Source organism: Ursus maritimus, unplaced genomic scaffold, assembly GCF_017311325.1.
Source record: "Ursus maritimus isolate PB19 unplaced genomic scaffold, ASM1731132v1 scaffold_6, whole genome shotgun sequence".
NCBI lineage: Eukaryota > Metazoa > Chordata > Mammalia > Carnivora > Ursidae > Ursus > Ursus maritimus.
The window spans coordinates 39,290,080-39,306,270 of NW_024426774.1; the positions used below are offsets into that span (position 1 = coordinate 39,290,080).

Here is a 16,191-nt window from a genome sequence, read left to right on the forward strand (position 1 = left end):
AGTAGAGCAATTACTGGATCATAGGGTATTTCTATTTTTAATTTTTTGAGGAAGCTCCAGACTGTTTGCCACAGTGTCTGCACCAGTTTGCATTCCCACCAATAGTGTGCAAGGGTTCCTTTTTCTCTACATCCTTGCCTACACTTGTTTCTTGAGTTTTTGATTTTAGTCATTCTGACAGGTAGGAGGTGATCATCTCACCGTGGTTTTGATTTGCATTTCCCTGACGATGCTAAGTGAAATAAATCAGAGAAAACAAACATCATGATTTCACTCATCGTGGAATTTAAGAAACAAATGAACAAAGGGGAAAAAAGACCAAAAAGCATTCTTAACTAGAGAGAATGAGATGGTTAACTAGAGATGGTTACGAGGAGAGATGAGTGGAGGAAAGGGGGAAATAGGTGAAGGGGATTAAGAGTACACTTACCACAATGAGAACTGAGTAATGCATAGAATTGTTGAATCACTATATTGTACACATGAAACTAATATAACACTGTATGTTAATTACATTGGCATTAAAATGGAAAAAAAGATGAGTAAAATTAAAAAAAAATAACAAAATGCTTGGTTAATGAAGTATTTCAAACTCTAGAAAACAGCCCAGTTATCCAAAAGAATCCCACATCAAAGGATTTTAACTCAACAAAAGACTTCAGACAGTTATTAACATTCCCCTTTCTCAGAATTGATCCGTGTACCATGCTACTTCCTTCTCAGGAACACCTCTACTCTCCTTTTCCACCTGAATTTTAGTTATCCTTTTACAGTTTCTGTCACCCAGGGTCAACCTGAGATCCACCCAGTTGCTTAATTTTAACAAACCTATTGTCCATACTGGCAGGTTAGACACACCTTTAAGCAAAGAGGCCCTGATTCCTCTATAAAATGCTTATGAAATAAAGGTTCTGTAACCAGTATAAAATATTATATATCCGGGGCGCCTGGGTGGCACAGCGGTTGAGCATCTGCCTTCGGCTCAGGGTGTGATCCCGGCATTATGGGATCGAGCCCCACATCAGGCTCCTCCGCTATGAGCCTGCTTCTTCCTCTCCCACTCCCCCTGCTTGTGTTCCCTCTCTCGCTGGCTGTCTCTATCTCTGTCGAATAAATAAATAAAAGCTTTAAAAAAATATATTATATATCTGCAATGGTAATGCAAGGAAGATGCAGTATTTACTGTGTTTTCCCCTCTATGATATATACTGAATTTATAACGTATCAAGTAGATATTTGGAAGAACTAAAAAAATAGGATGATTATTTAAACTCAAGAAAAACAGAAAAAGAGGTAATTTTTTAGAAAGCCATGACTTTTGATCTATCAAAGTATTTCCTCCTTCATACCTTCAACAGGTTTATGTGGACAGTCATCAGGAATAAATCCCTCGGCACGAAGAGCAATTCGACAAGCCTTCCTGAGCACATTTTTTGCCTCATTTCGAAATTCTTCTAGGCGCTCTGTCACCTAGACATTGATGAATATGTATAATTAGTAATAGCAAAGTAGCAACAGTAGAAAAAAAATCTTGAAACCATAGACAAAATTCTTACCTCTTTTAACCGTATGACTTGCGCAACTTTAAATTCTTGCAGGGTGTAGGTATGACATTTTTCAATATGACAAAGTCCCATAAAACTCAAGTGATAGCATAATTCATTTATTTTAAGAAGAGCTGGTCGCAAATACTGCATGAAAATAAAAATTTGTCATTGTTTAGTTAAAAAAAAAAAAGCCCTGGCTTTTGAAAGAATAAAAATATTTGGAAAGCAAGAATGGTTATTAAGGAAAATAGCTCTATGTGTTAACTATAGCTACAACTCCAAGGTGCATCCATTAAACAGGAACACTTGGGAATTTTTTTCTAAAAGCATTCTTTGTTTTTAAAAAAAATTTAAATTCAAGTAGCCGACATATAGTACATCGTTAGTTTCAGATGTAGAGCTCAATAATTCCTCAGTTGCATATAACACTCAGTGCTCATCACCCAGTTACCCCTCCTTTTTAATGCCCATCACCCAGTTGCCCCTCCTCTCTCCCCTCTAGCAACACTTTGTTTCCTATAGTTAAGAGTGTCTCATGGTTTGTCTCCCTCTGATTATTTCCCATTCAGTTTTCCTTCCCGTCCCCCATGATCCTCTGTGCTGCTTCTTACATTCCACATATGAGTGAAACCATATGATAATTGTCTTTCTCTGTTTGACTTATTTTGCTCAGCATAATACCCTCCAGTTCCATCCATGTTAATGTAAATAGTAAGTATTCATCCTTTCTGATGGCTGAGTAATACTCCATGTAGGTCTATCTATCTATCTATCTATCTATCTCACATCTTCTTTATCCATAAAAGCATTCTTTAAACTATCAGATTTAATTTGTTTGAATTCCTTTCTTTTCATTTTGAATATGCGTCTTATAGCTATGAAATTGAGGGCAAGTAATGGAGGACTGGGGAATGCCTTTTTTTTTTTTTTAAAGATTTTATTTATTCATTTGAGAGAGACAGAGAGACAGAGAGAGCACACAAGCAGGAGGAGAGGCACAGGGAGAGGGAGAAGCAGACTCCTGGCTGAGCCAGCCAGGAGCCCGATATGGGGCTCAATCCCAGGACCTGGAGATCATGACCCAAGCCAAAGGCAGACGCCCAACCATCTGAGCCACCCAGGTGCCCCGGGCAATATCTCAAATTTCACTATGTTTTATGAAAGACTACTAAGAGATTCATCATGTTATCTTAAGGACTTTACAACATCCAGTCACCCTGGTAATTCAGGGGCCCATCTACTGACCTAAGAGGCTACGACATAGGACAAAGGCCACTTTGAGTTTAAAATTTTTTAAAGTTAAATTTTTTTTTAAAGATTGTATTTATTTATTTGAGAGAGAGAGAGAGTGGAAGCAAGAGAGGGAACACAGCAGGGGGGAGTGAGAGAGGGAGAAGCAGGCTTCCTGCTGAGCAGGGAGCCCGATGCGGGGCTCGATCCCAGAACACTGGGATCATGAACTGAGCCGAAGGCAGATGCTTAACGACTGAGCCACCCAGGCACCCCTAAAGTTAAATTTTTTAACTTTAGATTTTCAGGGGTGACAAGTTGCTGAAAAAGAAAATTCAGTCATCATTAAGAACCTATTTATGGGACACTTGAGTGGCTCAGTTGGTTAAGCACCCAACTCTTGATTTCAGCTCAGGTCATGATCTCAGGGTCCTGGGATTGGGCCCTGAGTCAGGCTGTGTGCTCGTTGGTGAGTCTGCTTGAAATTCTCTCTCTCTGCCCCTCCCCCTGCTCCCTCTCTTTCTCTCAAATAAATAAATAAATCTTAAAAAAAAAAAAGAACCTATTTATTTGTGGGCTGGAACAATGAGTGGAAGTATTTGTAAAATTATGTTACATAATATTAACTTAATCTTTCTCCACGCTACCATCATGGGTCAGAGTTCTAAGCTGTTGGCTTCTAAGACACATATTCTAACAATTTTCCACGACCATTCACCCTCACTTGTAATCTAATCAAACGAGCAGCAGTCACATTAAAAAAGTTAACATTAATTTATTGGTATGTGATTTTGATTTATATGTTATATACACCATACTATAGGACTCTTTTCCATGTGTTTCCAAAACAGGACAAATAACAGCTATTCAGACCAACATGAAACAGTGCTTTATTTATTCAAAGTACAATAAAGGGAAGTTATAATTAGAAGAGTCCTAAGTGAAGAGTTTCATGAAAAAACATCTAGGAAGTCAGATAGCCCTTAAGGTTTAATGCATGGAAGAATTTGCATGATAAAAAAAGAAGCAAAAGTTTAGAGATTAAATCTACAAATTGAAATAAGACTATATAAATTAACATGAGTATAGGAGTAGGGAAGAGAATGCAATCAAAACTTGGCAGGGAAGGCAAGGAAGTTCAGGGTATTCTGGAGAAAGTCCTTGAACCAAAAATATAAGTACATGGACCAAATGCAAGGATCCAGGTGGAGAGCAAAACTGATGATGGTCTGCCAAAATGTGAGAGAGTTTGACAGTGGAAACTTTTTGGAAGAAAAAATATGTAATCTAAGAAATTACTTTGGCTCAACTTAAATATCACCTGGCTGTCCGCATACAGGACAGTTGTGAGAGCAGCTATGAATACAAGAGAGACTGCGGGGTTTTGTTTTTGTCCCCTGTTGTTATTTCTACTAGTAAATTTCAGATAGAATCTCAGGTTCATTCTCAGGCTGCTAAATCAATAGTACCTGTCGAAGGTGAAAAGGATTACATATTAGGTTGGCAGCAGGGCTGTAAGAGGAGGAACTTGTCACTTTGATAGTGGGTTTCAATATGTAGACTGAGAAGCTATCGTTTTTGTCTGTCCTGGACAGACCTACCACCAATTCTTTTGGGAAACCCATTACCATGTGGTTTTGATAAGGTCAACCCCTCCCTTTCCCTAACACAGGAATGAGGAATAGGCACAAACCCAGGCCTGGTTTATCAGAGTACACCTGGCTGTGCACGGATTGGTTCAGGACTGAACACATGACCACCTGAGCCAATCAGTGTTCTCTCCAGCATCTCAGCAAAAGGTACTCTTCTCACTCAAAGAGCCCGCTGTAACTAGAGCGGCAGGGGGTGCCCATGTAAGAGCCCAAGTAAGAATGAAACAGAAATACAGAACTGAAAGATGAAGAGAAAGAGGAAAAACTAATATGAAAACTTCTGAATTCAGCCATGCATAAACGTATGTTCACCACTTGAACTTCCTTATTATTTGAGCTTTTGTTTGCTGTTGTTGCTGAAGCTCATTGAAACTGACTTTCTGCCAGTTGCACCGAAACGAGCGTTAATACTTTCAGAGGTAGAAAATCATTGTTATTAATCTGCAGGTTGGTCACTGGGTCAGAAAGCCCATAGGGAAACAGAGATCAGAGCCTTTGGAAGATAAGTGCAGAAGAGCCGTGTTTATGTAAAAATCTAAGAAAAATCAAGGCCATGCTGAGGCACAACGTCTTTGGTTGGAATGCAGGAATCCATTGGATTTACTAATCTTGCCTTCACCACACGACTACAACTTTAATTTGCCCTAACCTCAGTTAACAGAACATTTGGGTGATCTGAGCAATTTGACACTTACAGAGCCCACTGGAGCTATATAGCTCATGTCCCAGCCAGAGGATGTGGGCTCGAGTTCTCATGTACATTTCTGACCCAGAATAGAAAGGGCTACAGTAAAAGGTACATCCCTTCTTAAGCGGAGGAATGGTTATACAGATCTATGAAATTTAGAGCGGTCTGTTTGCAAAGGGATGGCTGACTAAAAATAAAAAATTGAAAGATTTTAATTACAAAGTAACATTCAAATTAAAATAAATGACAGTGTTTGAAAATGTGAAAACTAAAAAAAAAAAAAAAAAAAAATTGCCTGAAAGTATCACATGCAAGAAAATTACACATTATTTAAACCAGCAGGTTAAAACCAGGTGCATCATTAAATAATATTGAAAAATTAATATTAAACACACACTTAAGTCTAAAGAAAAGTGAAACCTGGAAATATAGGAGACTAGAAGACACTTGAATTCTACAAAACATTAAAGAAAAATTAATACCAAATCTTCATAAACTCTTTCAAAAAACAGAAGGAATATTTTCCAACTCATTCTATAAAACCAGACAAAGACAAGAAAAAAAAAACAACCCTATAGACCAGTCTTCCTTATGAATATTCATGAAAATATCATTAACATAATACTAGCAAACCAAATAAAACAATAAAGGGATTATATACCATGACCAAATATGATTTATCCCAGGGATACAAAGTTGGTTTAGTATCCAAAGGTCAATTATTGTAACAAATCATATTATTATAATAAAGGGCAAAAACTGCATGATAATCTCAATAGATGCAGGAAAACATGTGATAGAATCATCATGGCTTCATGATAGAAACATTCAACAAACTAGGAATAGAAAGAAACATCCTTATAGCATCATGCTTGATGATGAAAGACTGAAAGCTTTCCTTCTAAGATCAGGAACAAGACAAGGATTTCTGCTTTTGCCACTTCTATTCAGAAGGTTCTAGCCAGGGAACATAGGCAAGAAAATTAAAAATCATCCAGATTGGAAAGGAATCATAAAACAATATCTATTTGCAGATGACTTATTCTTGTTCACAGAGTATCCAAGGAATACACATACACACACACACACACACCATACTAATAGAATCAGTAATAAATTCTGCAAGGTTTCAGAAAATAGGCTCCATACACAAAAATCAACAGTATTACTATATATATCAAATATATAACAAATATATTATTTATATAATGTACTATATATTTATATATGAGATGAACAATCCAAAATGAAATTTTAAAAATTTCATTAAAATTTCATTTTAAAAATTTCACTTATAATAAGTAACAAAAACAATAAAATATTTAGGAATAAATTTAACAAATGAAGTATAAAACATACTCTGAAAACTACAAAACATTGTTGAAAGACCTGAAGAAGACCTGAATAAATGGGAAGGCATTGTATGTTCATAGTGTAAAACATACTCTGAAAACTACAATATGTTGTTGAAAGAATTGAAGAAGACCTGAATAAATGGGAAGGCATTGTATATTCACAGACCAGAAGTTAATATTGTTAAGATGGCAATACTCTCTAAATTGATCTGTAGATTTAAAGCAATCCCTATCAAAATCCCAACTTGCTTCTTTGCAGAAATTGACAAGATTATCTTAAAATTCATGTGGAAATTCAAGGGGCCCAGAAGACGTACACTCCCAATTTCAAAACTTAAAATGCAGATCATCAAAATTAAGAACTTTTGTGCTTCAAAGGATACAATAAAGAAAGTGAAAAGACAACCCATGAAGTGGGAGAAAATTTTTGCAAGTCATATAACGGATAAGGGACTTGTGTCCAGAATATATAAGTAACACTTACAATTCAATAGTAAAATGAAAATAACCCAATTAAGAAATGGGATAGGCTGGTGATGGGTAGTAAGGAGGGCACGTATTGCATGGTACACTGGGTGTTGTACGCAACTAATAAATCATCGAACTTTACATCAAAAACCAGGGATGTACTGTATGGTGACTAACATAATATAATAAAAAAATATTAAAAAAAAAAGAAATGGGTAAAGTATCTGAATATACAGTTCTCCAGATAAGATATACAAATGCTCAATAGGCACATGAAAAGATGCTCAAGCCACTAGGGAAAGATAAACCAAAACCACAATGAGATACCACTTCACAAGCAGTAGGAATGGCTATAATGAAAAAGATATAATGGTGAAAACAGAGACAAACCAAAGCCCTCATTTGCTGTTGGTGGGAATTTAAAATTGTGCAGTAGCTTTGGAAATTTGTTTTGCAGGTCCTCAAAAGGTTAAACATAGAGTTACTGGTGACTCAGTAATTCTACTCTTAGGCATATACCCAAGAGAAATGAAAACATACATCCAGACAAACACTTGTACACAAATGTTCATAGCAGTATTAGCCAAAAAGTGGAAGCAATCCAAATATCCATCAGTAATAGATAGGTGGATCCATAAAATATGTATATCCATACAATGGCATATTATTTGCCAATAAAAAGAAAGGCTATGCTATAACATAGATGAATGTTGAAAACATTATGCTAAGTGAAAAAAAGCCAGCCACAAAGAACCACATATTGTACAGTTCTATTTATATGGGATGAATAGAATAGGCCAATAAAGACAAAAAGTAGATTAGCGGTTGCCTAAAGCTGGGGAGGGGATTGGGAGGAGTTGGGGAGAAATGTAGAGTGATCACTAATGGGTAATGGGTTTCTTTTTTGGAGTGATGAAAATGTTCTAAAATTGACTGTGGTAATGGTTGATCAATTCTATGAGTATAATAAAACCACTGACTGGTATACTTTAAATGGGTGAATCATACAGTTCATTAATTATATTTCAATAAAGTTGTTAAAAGGAAACATAGGCACAGGTGCCAATAAGGTTCGTTACTAAAAAGAAATCATGAAAAGAAATATTTCAAGGATAGCTCCATATTTGTCCCTTTCACCAGTCTAGGCCAATCAGCCCTCCTAATTAACTAATTGTAAATATAAGAGTAGTGGTAATTGTGGGGGTAATTATAACATCTAATAGATATTTAAACCAATACAATGGGTCTCTTATTTAGGTCAATCTAAGTTTAAATGGATGAGAACTTTATAGTCTGCTAGGGCTACATTTAAGAGAAGATATTATCAAGGTCAAGCACTGTTGGTATGAATGGTGGACAGAGAGAAGGACAACCTCAGCGCATAAGAGAACAAGCCTTAAGGATCAATAGAAGTAATCTCAGAGACGAATACAGGAAGAACTATTTTATGTACCTAGTAAGAAACTTATGACATGTATAGTGCCCAAGACATGGTGAAGATAAAAGGTAGTAAAATAGGTTCAAATGACCGATGGATCCTTAAAGAAATTAGAGGTCTAGAAGTTGAGTCTGATACCAAGAAGGACTAGAATATTGTCTACAACCCAGAATGCCTGATGAGATGGATGACCTGAGGTAGTACTTCTCATACATTTGTTTTGCACTAATATCTCTATTAGCCCTATTCCTTTAATGTTCCTTTGTGACTGACATCTTGATTATGATCTTCCAGATTAGCAATGAAAGTGGAAGAAATGAGCAGTAAAAAGCAAACTTGAAGCTTCTGATTTGAGAGGGTGGGGACTCAGTGTCACAGAAATAGACAGCTAAGGATCATGACAGTAATGGTAATTCCAGTTCATTCCCACAGGGCAAGAAGAAAACTTGCAATGCAAGTTAAAATTCAGTGAGTGGGTAGAGATTTAAAATATAGCCACACACCTTTTAACAGTTCTTTTTCCATGATTACCCCATCCTGCAAAGTAAATATTAAAATTTTCCCTTCTGTCTGAATCCATGGTAGAGGAAAGCATATGATACATTGGGAGGTACTGGCCCATGAAAACAAGCCCCCAGATTATTTTGGACCATAGAGTCCAGAGTCACTCAAAGATGAGAGGAGGTAATAAGGGTTACCAGCCCACTCTGCTCAAGAGGATATGCCATTTTCCTATTCAACAACAAAGGGAGCCACGAATCCAAACCCCTGAGGCTGCTTCTAACTGAAGGAGGCCTGTGCAACTCTCTTCTTATACTTTTGCATTCTGCAACCCTAGTTAAAATGTGAAAACTAAGCTAGACTGCCATGACAAGACAGAATGAAAGAACAAGACAGAAAGAAAATTGTGAATTCTCTTAAAAAGATGAAATATTCGATGTCAAGGACAGTCTATACCAATACCTGTAATAGATTCACACTTTGTTTTCTGTAATTCTTTAACATATGATTAATAGGGGCGCCTGGGTGGCTCAGTCAGTAAAGCAGCTGCTTTCGGCTCAGGTCATGATCTCGGGTCCTGGGATCGAGTCCTGTGTCAGGCTCCCTGCTCAGTGAGGAGTCTGCTTCTCCCTCTCCCTCTGCCTGCCACTCCGCCTATCTGTGCTCTTTATCTCGTCAAATAAATAAATAAAATTTTTTTAAAAAGTATGATTAATAGGGGCGCCTGGGTGGCACAGCGGTTAAGCGTCTGCCTTCGGCTCAGGGCGTGATCCCGGCGTTATGGGATCGAGCCCCACGTCAGGCTCCTCCGCTGGGAGCCTGCTTCTTCCTCTCCCACTCCCCCTGCTTGTGTTCCCTCTCTCGCTGGCTGTCTCTCTGTCAAATAAATAAATAAAATCTTTAAAAAAAAAAGTATGATTAATAAATACGTACATGATTAATGATGAACAGATTTTTCTGTAGAGATTTTCGACATCCACTGATTTTCTTGGAACGGACATTCTTCTTCCACACATTAAAAGCCTTCCATTTCCGGAAAAGTGCAAATATGGGAATCTTAGTGAGTTCTCTATGATATAGATATTCCTGTTCCCATCGATCAATTTCGATATATTCAAGTTCTTCATTATAAATATGCGTTACTGCTTTTTTGCTAATAGTATAGTAGTCATTTTTATTGATGTTCTCATAACTTACAACTCTATGAAGAAATAAAAATTAAGGCAAGTGAATAAAAGTAGTCAATACAAAATTAAGCAATTGAATTACTTTTGTGTTCTAAAAAGATAAAACATTTCTGAAAAAACAAATATTATTTAAAAATTTAAAAAAATTCTAACAAACTATTTTTAGATTGAATACTCAAGAAAAGAAGGGGGAAGATGTTTTTAAAAAAATAGTTGGACTTATTTTAGGTCTTAAAGGTTTCACAACTTTGGCAATATGTTTGACAATTTCTGTTACATAATTTTTACAGAAACAAGTCAATTATAGATTTTTAAAACGTAATAGCCCTATATAAAAGCTACCTGAAAATAAGTTATTATTATTAGTTCTTTAGAAACTCTTCAATAATAATAGCGTAAAGGAGTTTTACACTACCCAGTATTGAGAAAATTATGAGAAAGAACAAAGCAAGAAAAGATGAATTAGGTAAGATTCAAATCAAGACCCAGATTAAGCAAAGGCGAAGAAATTTATCACAGAACAAAATAAGTATTGTTGAGACATTGTTTGTTTCAAGATATTCCTCTTTCAACTGTCATCAAGGGCATTCCTCAACCTTCTGCATAACAGAAACAGATCAAATGAAGAAAAGCAAGAGAAATAAAGACAGGAGTAAAGATGGGAGAAGGAAACAATGAGTATAGAATGGGCTGATTCTTTAAAATTTCTTAAAACAAGAACTTGCCTACAGGCACAAAGATTTTTTTTTTAAATAATTTTAGCTATAACATTAAAATACTGGATGCAACTTAAATATTCAATAATACACCTGTGAAACATATTGTGATATAGGAAGTTACTAAGATATATTTTAAAATTTAGGAAAATGAAATGTATAAAGATTCTCAGTACTTTAGAATAATAAGATAATGGTTAACTGCAAAACAAAACCCCAAATTGTTTTTATGTTAAAACTATGCAAAAATTATATGTACCAACAAAGATTAGACAGGAACACTCCAGTGAAAATCAATTGTTTCCCTTGTCGATGTTCTCTCCTGATCCTTAGCTCTGCATTTTGAATATGGAATTCATGGCCCTTTAGTTGGGTCACCTGTGAAATCCCTGAAATTGTTGTGTGTATACAAATTTATGTACACATGTATAATAACTTTTTCAGAAATTGGAACAAGATTCTCATATGTTTTGGGTCTGTTAATCAAAAAACTAAAAACCATTGGAATAAATCACTTTAGTTTTTAATTTCTATTTTTGTTTAATAAAACTTAATAAGAAAAATATTTTTATAATTAGGGCATACAGGACCAGAATGAAAAAAAAGTGAAAACCAAAACCCCCCCACCAAGACCTGTTCATGTGAGCACGGAAGGAGAGCCTGGGGTGCTGATGGTGGTGTGGTGGAGAGGAAGAGTCTAGAAGGTCACTCTGCTGTTTAAGTGCTGTTACAGAAAAACATCAACTTGCTCAGCTTTTACGAATCTAATTCTACTAACTCTTTGTGTTCTAATTAACATTTCACATCAGAACTGTCTGGGAAAATGCCAGATATTACATGTTGCAGGTGAGATAAACGGAAAACATTTTTTTTCCCTTTTTTCTTTGCCTATAGCTGAAGACATAATTAGGACATTCTCAGGCTGATTCTCTACAAAATGTGAAATTTTAGCTTGTCTCTGAAACTATAGTCAACTTCAGATATTTCATTAATATCAGTTATCAAACCAACCTAAAGACAAATCAAGCAGCTCACCAAGGGCCTTGGTGCGTGTTTAGAAAACTTGCTCTGCATTGGTCTATCTGCTACTAAAGACCTTTCTAGAAGGTGGCAGGTGTGGTCCATGATGCTGAATTCTAACTTATTGGTGCTCAGTGCCACTTAGAAATATTTTTTATTGACAGTTTACTATCTAAGATCCTCATTCTCGAACCCCTAAACCTTTTCCTCCACTATACATTTCTACTCTGCACTGAACGAAAGAACACATGCTAGTCTTTTTCAAATACTGGATCGTCAGCATCAAAATCATCTGGGGTGCTTATTAAGAATCTAGATTTCTGGGTCCAACACAGAATCAGAATCTTTATGAGACTCAAGATTGTAGTTCCACAAGCTCCCTGGAAGATTCTGCTACACAGTAACGTTTGTGAACCACTGAACTTTATTCAAAAACAACCAACAAAAACAAAGTGGTCACAAGGTGAGCTCTCTCTTCACTTGAAAATCATCACATTTGTGTACTCCCACCCCAGCCCCTGAGCCTATCTCACGGTTTTCTTCAGAGAGAGAGAGAGAGAGGTTTCACCCCACTCTTTTCTAACCTTCCTGGCTTTTGGCTACTTTTTCCTCTCCATCTAAAAATGTGCAGAACTTCTCTTTAACTTGTAGAAAGCTTCCCTTTAGCTTGTAGAATGCTTTTTCTTGACCCTGCAGCCCATTTAACGTAAAATCCCATGTATTCTTCCTTCTCTTAAACTTCCTTTACAATGGTGTGTATTGATGGGCCATATCCCTCCCATCCATTCCTTCCTAAAGTTTCCAAAAACCAATCTTGTTTCTCATAACTCTAACAAAATTATCCTCTCACAGATGGCAGGGACTTCCTTCAAGGCCAACTCTGTTGGTAGATAGAAGGGGCAGCAGGGTCAAGGAAAGCTTTGCAAAAACTAAGAGGGCCTATGCACAGTTCTCTGTAATCCTATTCTTAGACTTTCCAGTTCGTTACTGAGGGGTTTACTCCTCAGATACACTCCTTGGGCCTCTGCCCTTCACTCCACACACTCTGCCTCCAACCACGCATACATTTCAGGAACTAATCACCACCCCTATGCTGACAACTGCCTGGTCAGCATTGCTTGGCATCCAGGATTCAGCCTTCAACTTCGGCTGCTTCTTGGATAGTTGCTTTGGATTCTTCTTTCAGCAAAGTCTTTCTTTGAGGAAATGATATAACAATTTACTTTAAGACTTAAAAAGAGAACTTCATTTGTTCAAGTGCTGTGCTATAAAATTCCTACTTTGCTGATAAACTAGACGGCTTTATGATCTAATCAACTAAACCGACCCTTAGTTAACTAATCAGGACGAGATGCACATCTTAAATAAGATTACATTTTACTATGTTTTACTGGGAAAAAAAAAATTTCTGGAGTGTATTCTTGCTGTTCAATGTAGAACCAGGTCAATTTATTTTACTGTAAAACCTGTATCTGTTCATCTAAAATGAAACTTGGACTCTTAAGGCTTCTTTTAACTTCAAAAGCATGTATGTCTTAGTTGAGAGACTCATATGGACTAAGGGAATCCCACGACCGTGTGGTAGGTCATAAATTTTCCTTGCTATTGTTCATTTCAGTTTTAACTCAAACTGTGCCTACCCTAGTAGGTTCTAAAAAATGTTAATTTCTTCTCCTAGATTTTCCAAAACAATAAGATCTCGATGTGAGTTGTTATTTAAAACAGGAGCTCTATCTGTGACTGAAAATGCTTCTGTTCCTCTTTAAACCAGTCTACCAAGACTAATAGTGCAGAAACATGGTTTGTCTCCTGCTCAAGAACTTTAAATAGCCTCCTACTGCTTATATCATCAAATTCAAATTATTCTGCCAGCGGTTTGGGCACTCTCCCCTTGTTTTATATTAGTTTCTTCTTTGTCTCACAAATTGCCCTTTCTCATCGGGCTGATTCGTCATATCCACCTTAGGCCATGTTTGAACACATACATACGTCTTTGTTCACCCTGTTCTCTTTTCCTATCTCTTTCAAGTTTCTGATTTCTATAAGCAAAAAAGTAATTACCTGCTTTAAGATAGTGAGATGTATTAGATAAGTTCATATGGCCCTATGCAAATCTAAGTTCTCTTATTATTTTCATAATTATACAGTTTTAATTGTTATGATTTGAGCATATTTATTGGGTGAAGATAAGCAAGCAACTGCCTGGAAAGAAATTAGCCATTTCCTATGATTTGCAATTATAAACCTCAATTTATTTGATGATGGTAATATCATGAATCAGTAGGGGTTTAGATCTAACCTAGAGAAGAGAAATGGTTTACTTGGCTTCTGATTCGATTAACCAGAAATGGTAAAATACCTGATAAGGAACTCCTTTTTACCTAGAATATTAAACAAAAGCATAACTAAGAAGAAACTTCCAAATTTCTGCAATAAGAGAGTACTCTAGGGCCAATGGTTCTCAGTGTATGGTCCCTGGAACAGCAGAATCAGCATCACATGGGAATTGCAATTTCCCAGACTATCTTCCCCACCAACTGAATCAGAAACTCCACAGGTTTTAACAAGTCCTGTAGGGCTTGCTTGAGAACCACTGCTCCAAGTCCATGGTGTGCAATACTGAGTTGAATACTAGAATCATCTGGTGAGTTTTAAAGAAATACTGTTGCTCAAGCCCCACCACAAATCAATCAAATAATGTCCTGGAGTAGAGGCTGGGTGATTCTCATTAGCAGCCACGGCTGAGAACCACTCTTCTAGGTTCTTGAAATTTTTGTATGAAATGAAATCATTACCCATTAAATTGTCAGGGCTCCAGAACAGTGCCAAGACATGTGTATGTGTGTGTTTGAAGGAAGGGTAAGGAGACAAGATGAAGCTGAGCATTTTTGATGAGTCCAAGTGAAAATATGAGGGGTCTTTAATGTTTCCATGTGCTGACTGAAATTTGACTCATCAGATTTATTTTTTTAATTTATTTGACAAACAGAGAGAGAGAGAGAGAGAGAGAGAGAGCAGGGGGAGCTGCAGAGGGAGAAGGAGAAGCAGGCTCTCCATTGAGCAGGGAGCATAACTCAGGGCTCAATCCCAGGACCCCAGGATCACGACCCGAGCTGACGGCAGATGCCTCACGGACTGAGCCAGCAAGGCACCCTGTGACTCATCAGAATTAAATTTCTTCATGGACTAGCCCAAGCACACTGTCATTGTGTTAGGCAACCTGGCAAGCTTTCTGATTACATGGCTTCAAGATGATCTGTTACTCCACAGCACCTGTATCCCTCACTATAAAGTCTTCTGTAATCGTGACTTCACACAGAAACCACAATGCTGTCATTTGAGAAAGCACCAAGCTAACATCCATCTGTGTTTCAGGGCTAGGCTGCTAAACAGGTAATCTCACTGAAAGCACAGGATAGCTTTGGTTTGAAATTTTTAAAGCTTCCTTAAAAAAATACTTTTAACATAACAGGCTTAGGAACCATCTAAGAACCAACTTGATCAATTAGAAAGTAATATGGCCTGAGCTGAGCACAGATGATTATGTGGTCCTCACATAACTATGTTTCACAGAGTCCTAATCACCACACATATCCCTCAAGAAATAGTTTGTTGGCTCCACGGGACAGAAGTGTGGGGGGTAATCAGAAGGGGGAATGAAGCATGAGAGACTATGGACTCTGAGAAACAAACTGAGGACTTCAGAGGGGAGGGGGGTGAGGGAATGGGATAGGCTGGTGATGGGTAGTAAGGAGGGCACGTATTGCATGGTGCACTGGGTGTTATACGCAAGTAATGAATCATGGAACTTTACATCAAAAACCAGGGATGTACTGTATGGTGACTAACATAATATAATAAAAAGATATTATTATAAAAAAAAAAGAAAGAAATGTGTACTTAGTACTATTTAACTCCATCCCAGCACTACTGACATCTTGGGCCAGGTAACTCTGCTGTGTGAGGCTGTGCTGTGCACTGTCAGCTGGTTAGCAGCTTCCCTTGCCTCTTCCCACCTGATACCAGTAGCACCATCCTCTCTAGTTACGAGAACCAAAAATTCCTGCAGACATCCCCAAATGTCTCCTGGGGGGGGGGTGGGGCAAAATCTCCCAGGTTAAGAACCAGTGATTTAATTTAATGTTTCTTAATTTCACATGATCACAGAATAATTTTTTTTTACCATCTATCTATTGTTACCACTTATATATAATGTTCCTGCAAATACACATTGGGAAACACTCGGGTAGAAAAAATATCATGTCCTCTTTCTTGGCTATGGACCCTAAAAATTCTCAGGATTTGGGGAGGACTCTGACATACATTCTGACGTATCCACTAAATTCTAATGGCTTTAAAATTGACATTGCACAGAGAATAGAATCATAG

The 16,191-nt window shown here is 37.2% G+C and overlaps 1 protein-coding gene across 1 annotated transcript in view; it reads right to left on the minus strand.

Annotated features, from left to right (window-relative positions):
• Window positions 1–16,191, minus strand: part of DNAH6 (dynein axonemal heavy chain 6) — a 199,946-nt gene that overhangs the window by 160,769 nt on the left and 22,986 nt on the right. The window contains exons 4-6 of the mRNA XM_008700061.2: window positions 9,813–10,080; window positions 1,557–1,691; window positions 1,350–1,470 (exon numbers count right to left, since the gene is read on the minus strand). Coding sequence (XP_008698283.2) covers window positions 1,350–1,470; window positions 1,557–1,691; window positions 9,813–10,080 — 524 coding nt within the window. The remainder of the gene's footprint in view (window positions 1–1,349; window positions 1,471–1,556; window positions 1,692–9,812; window positions 10,081–16,191) is intronic.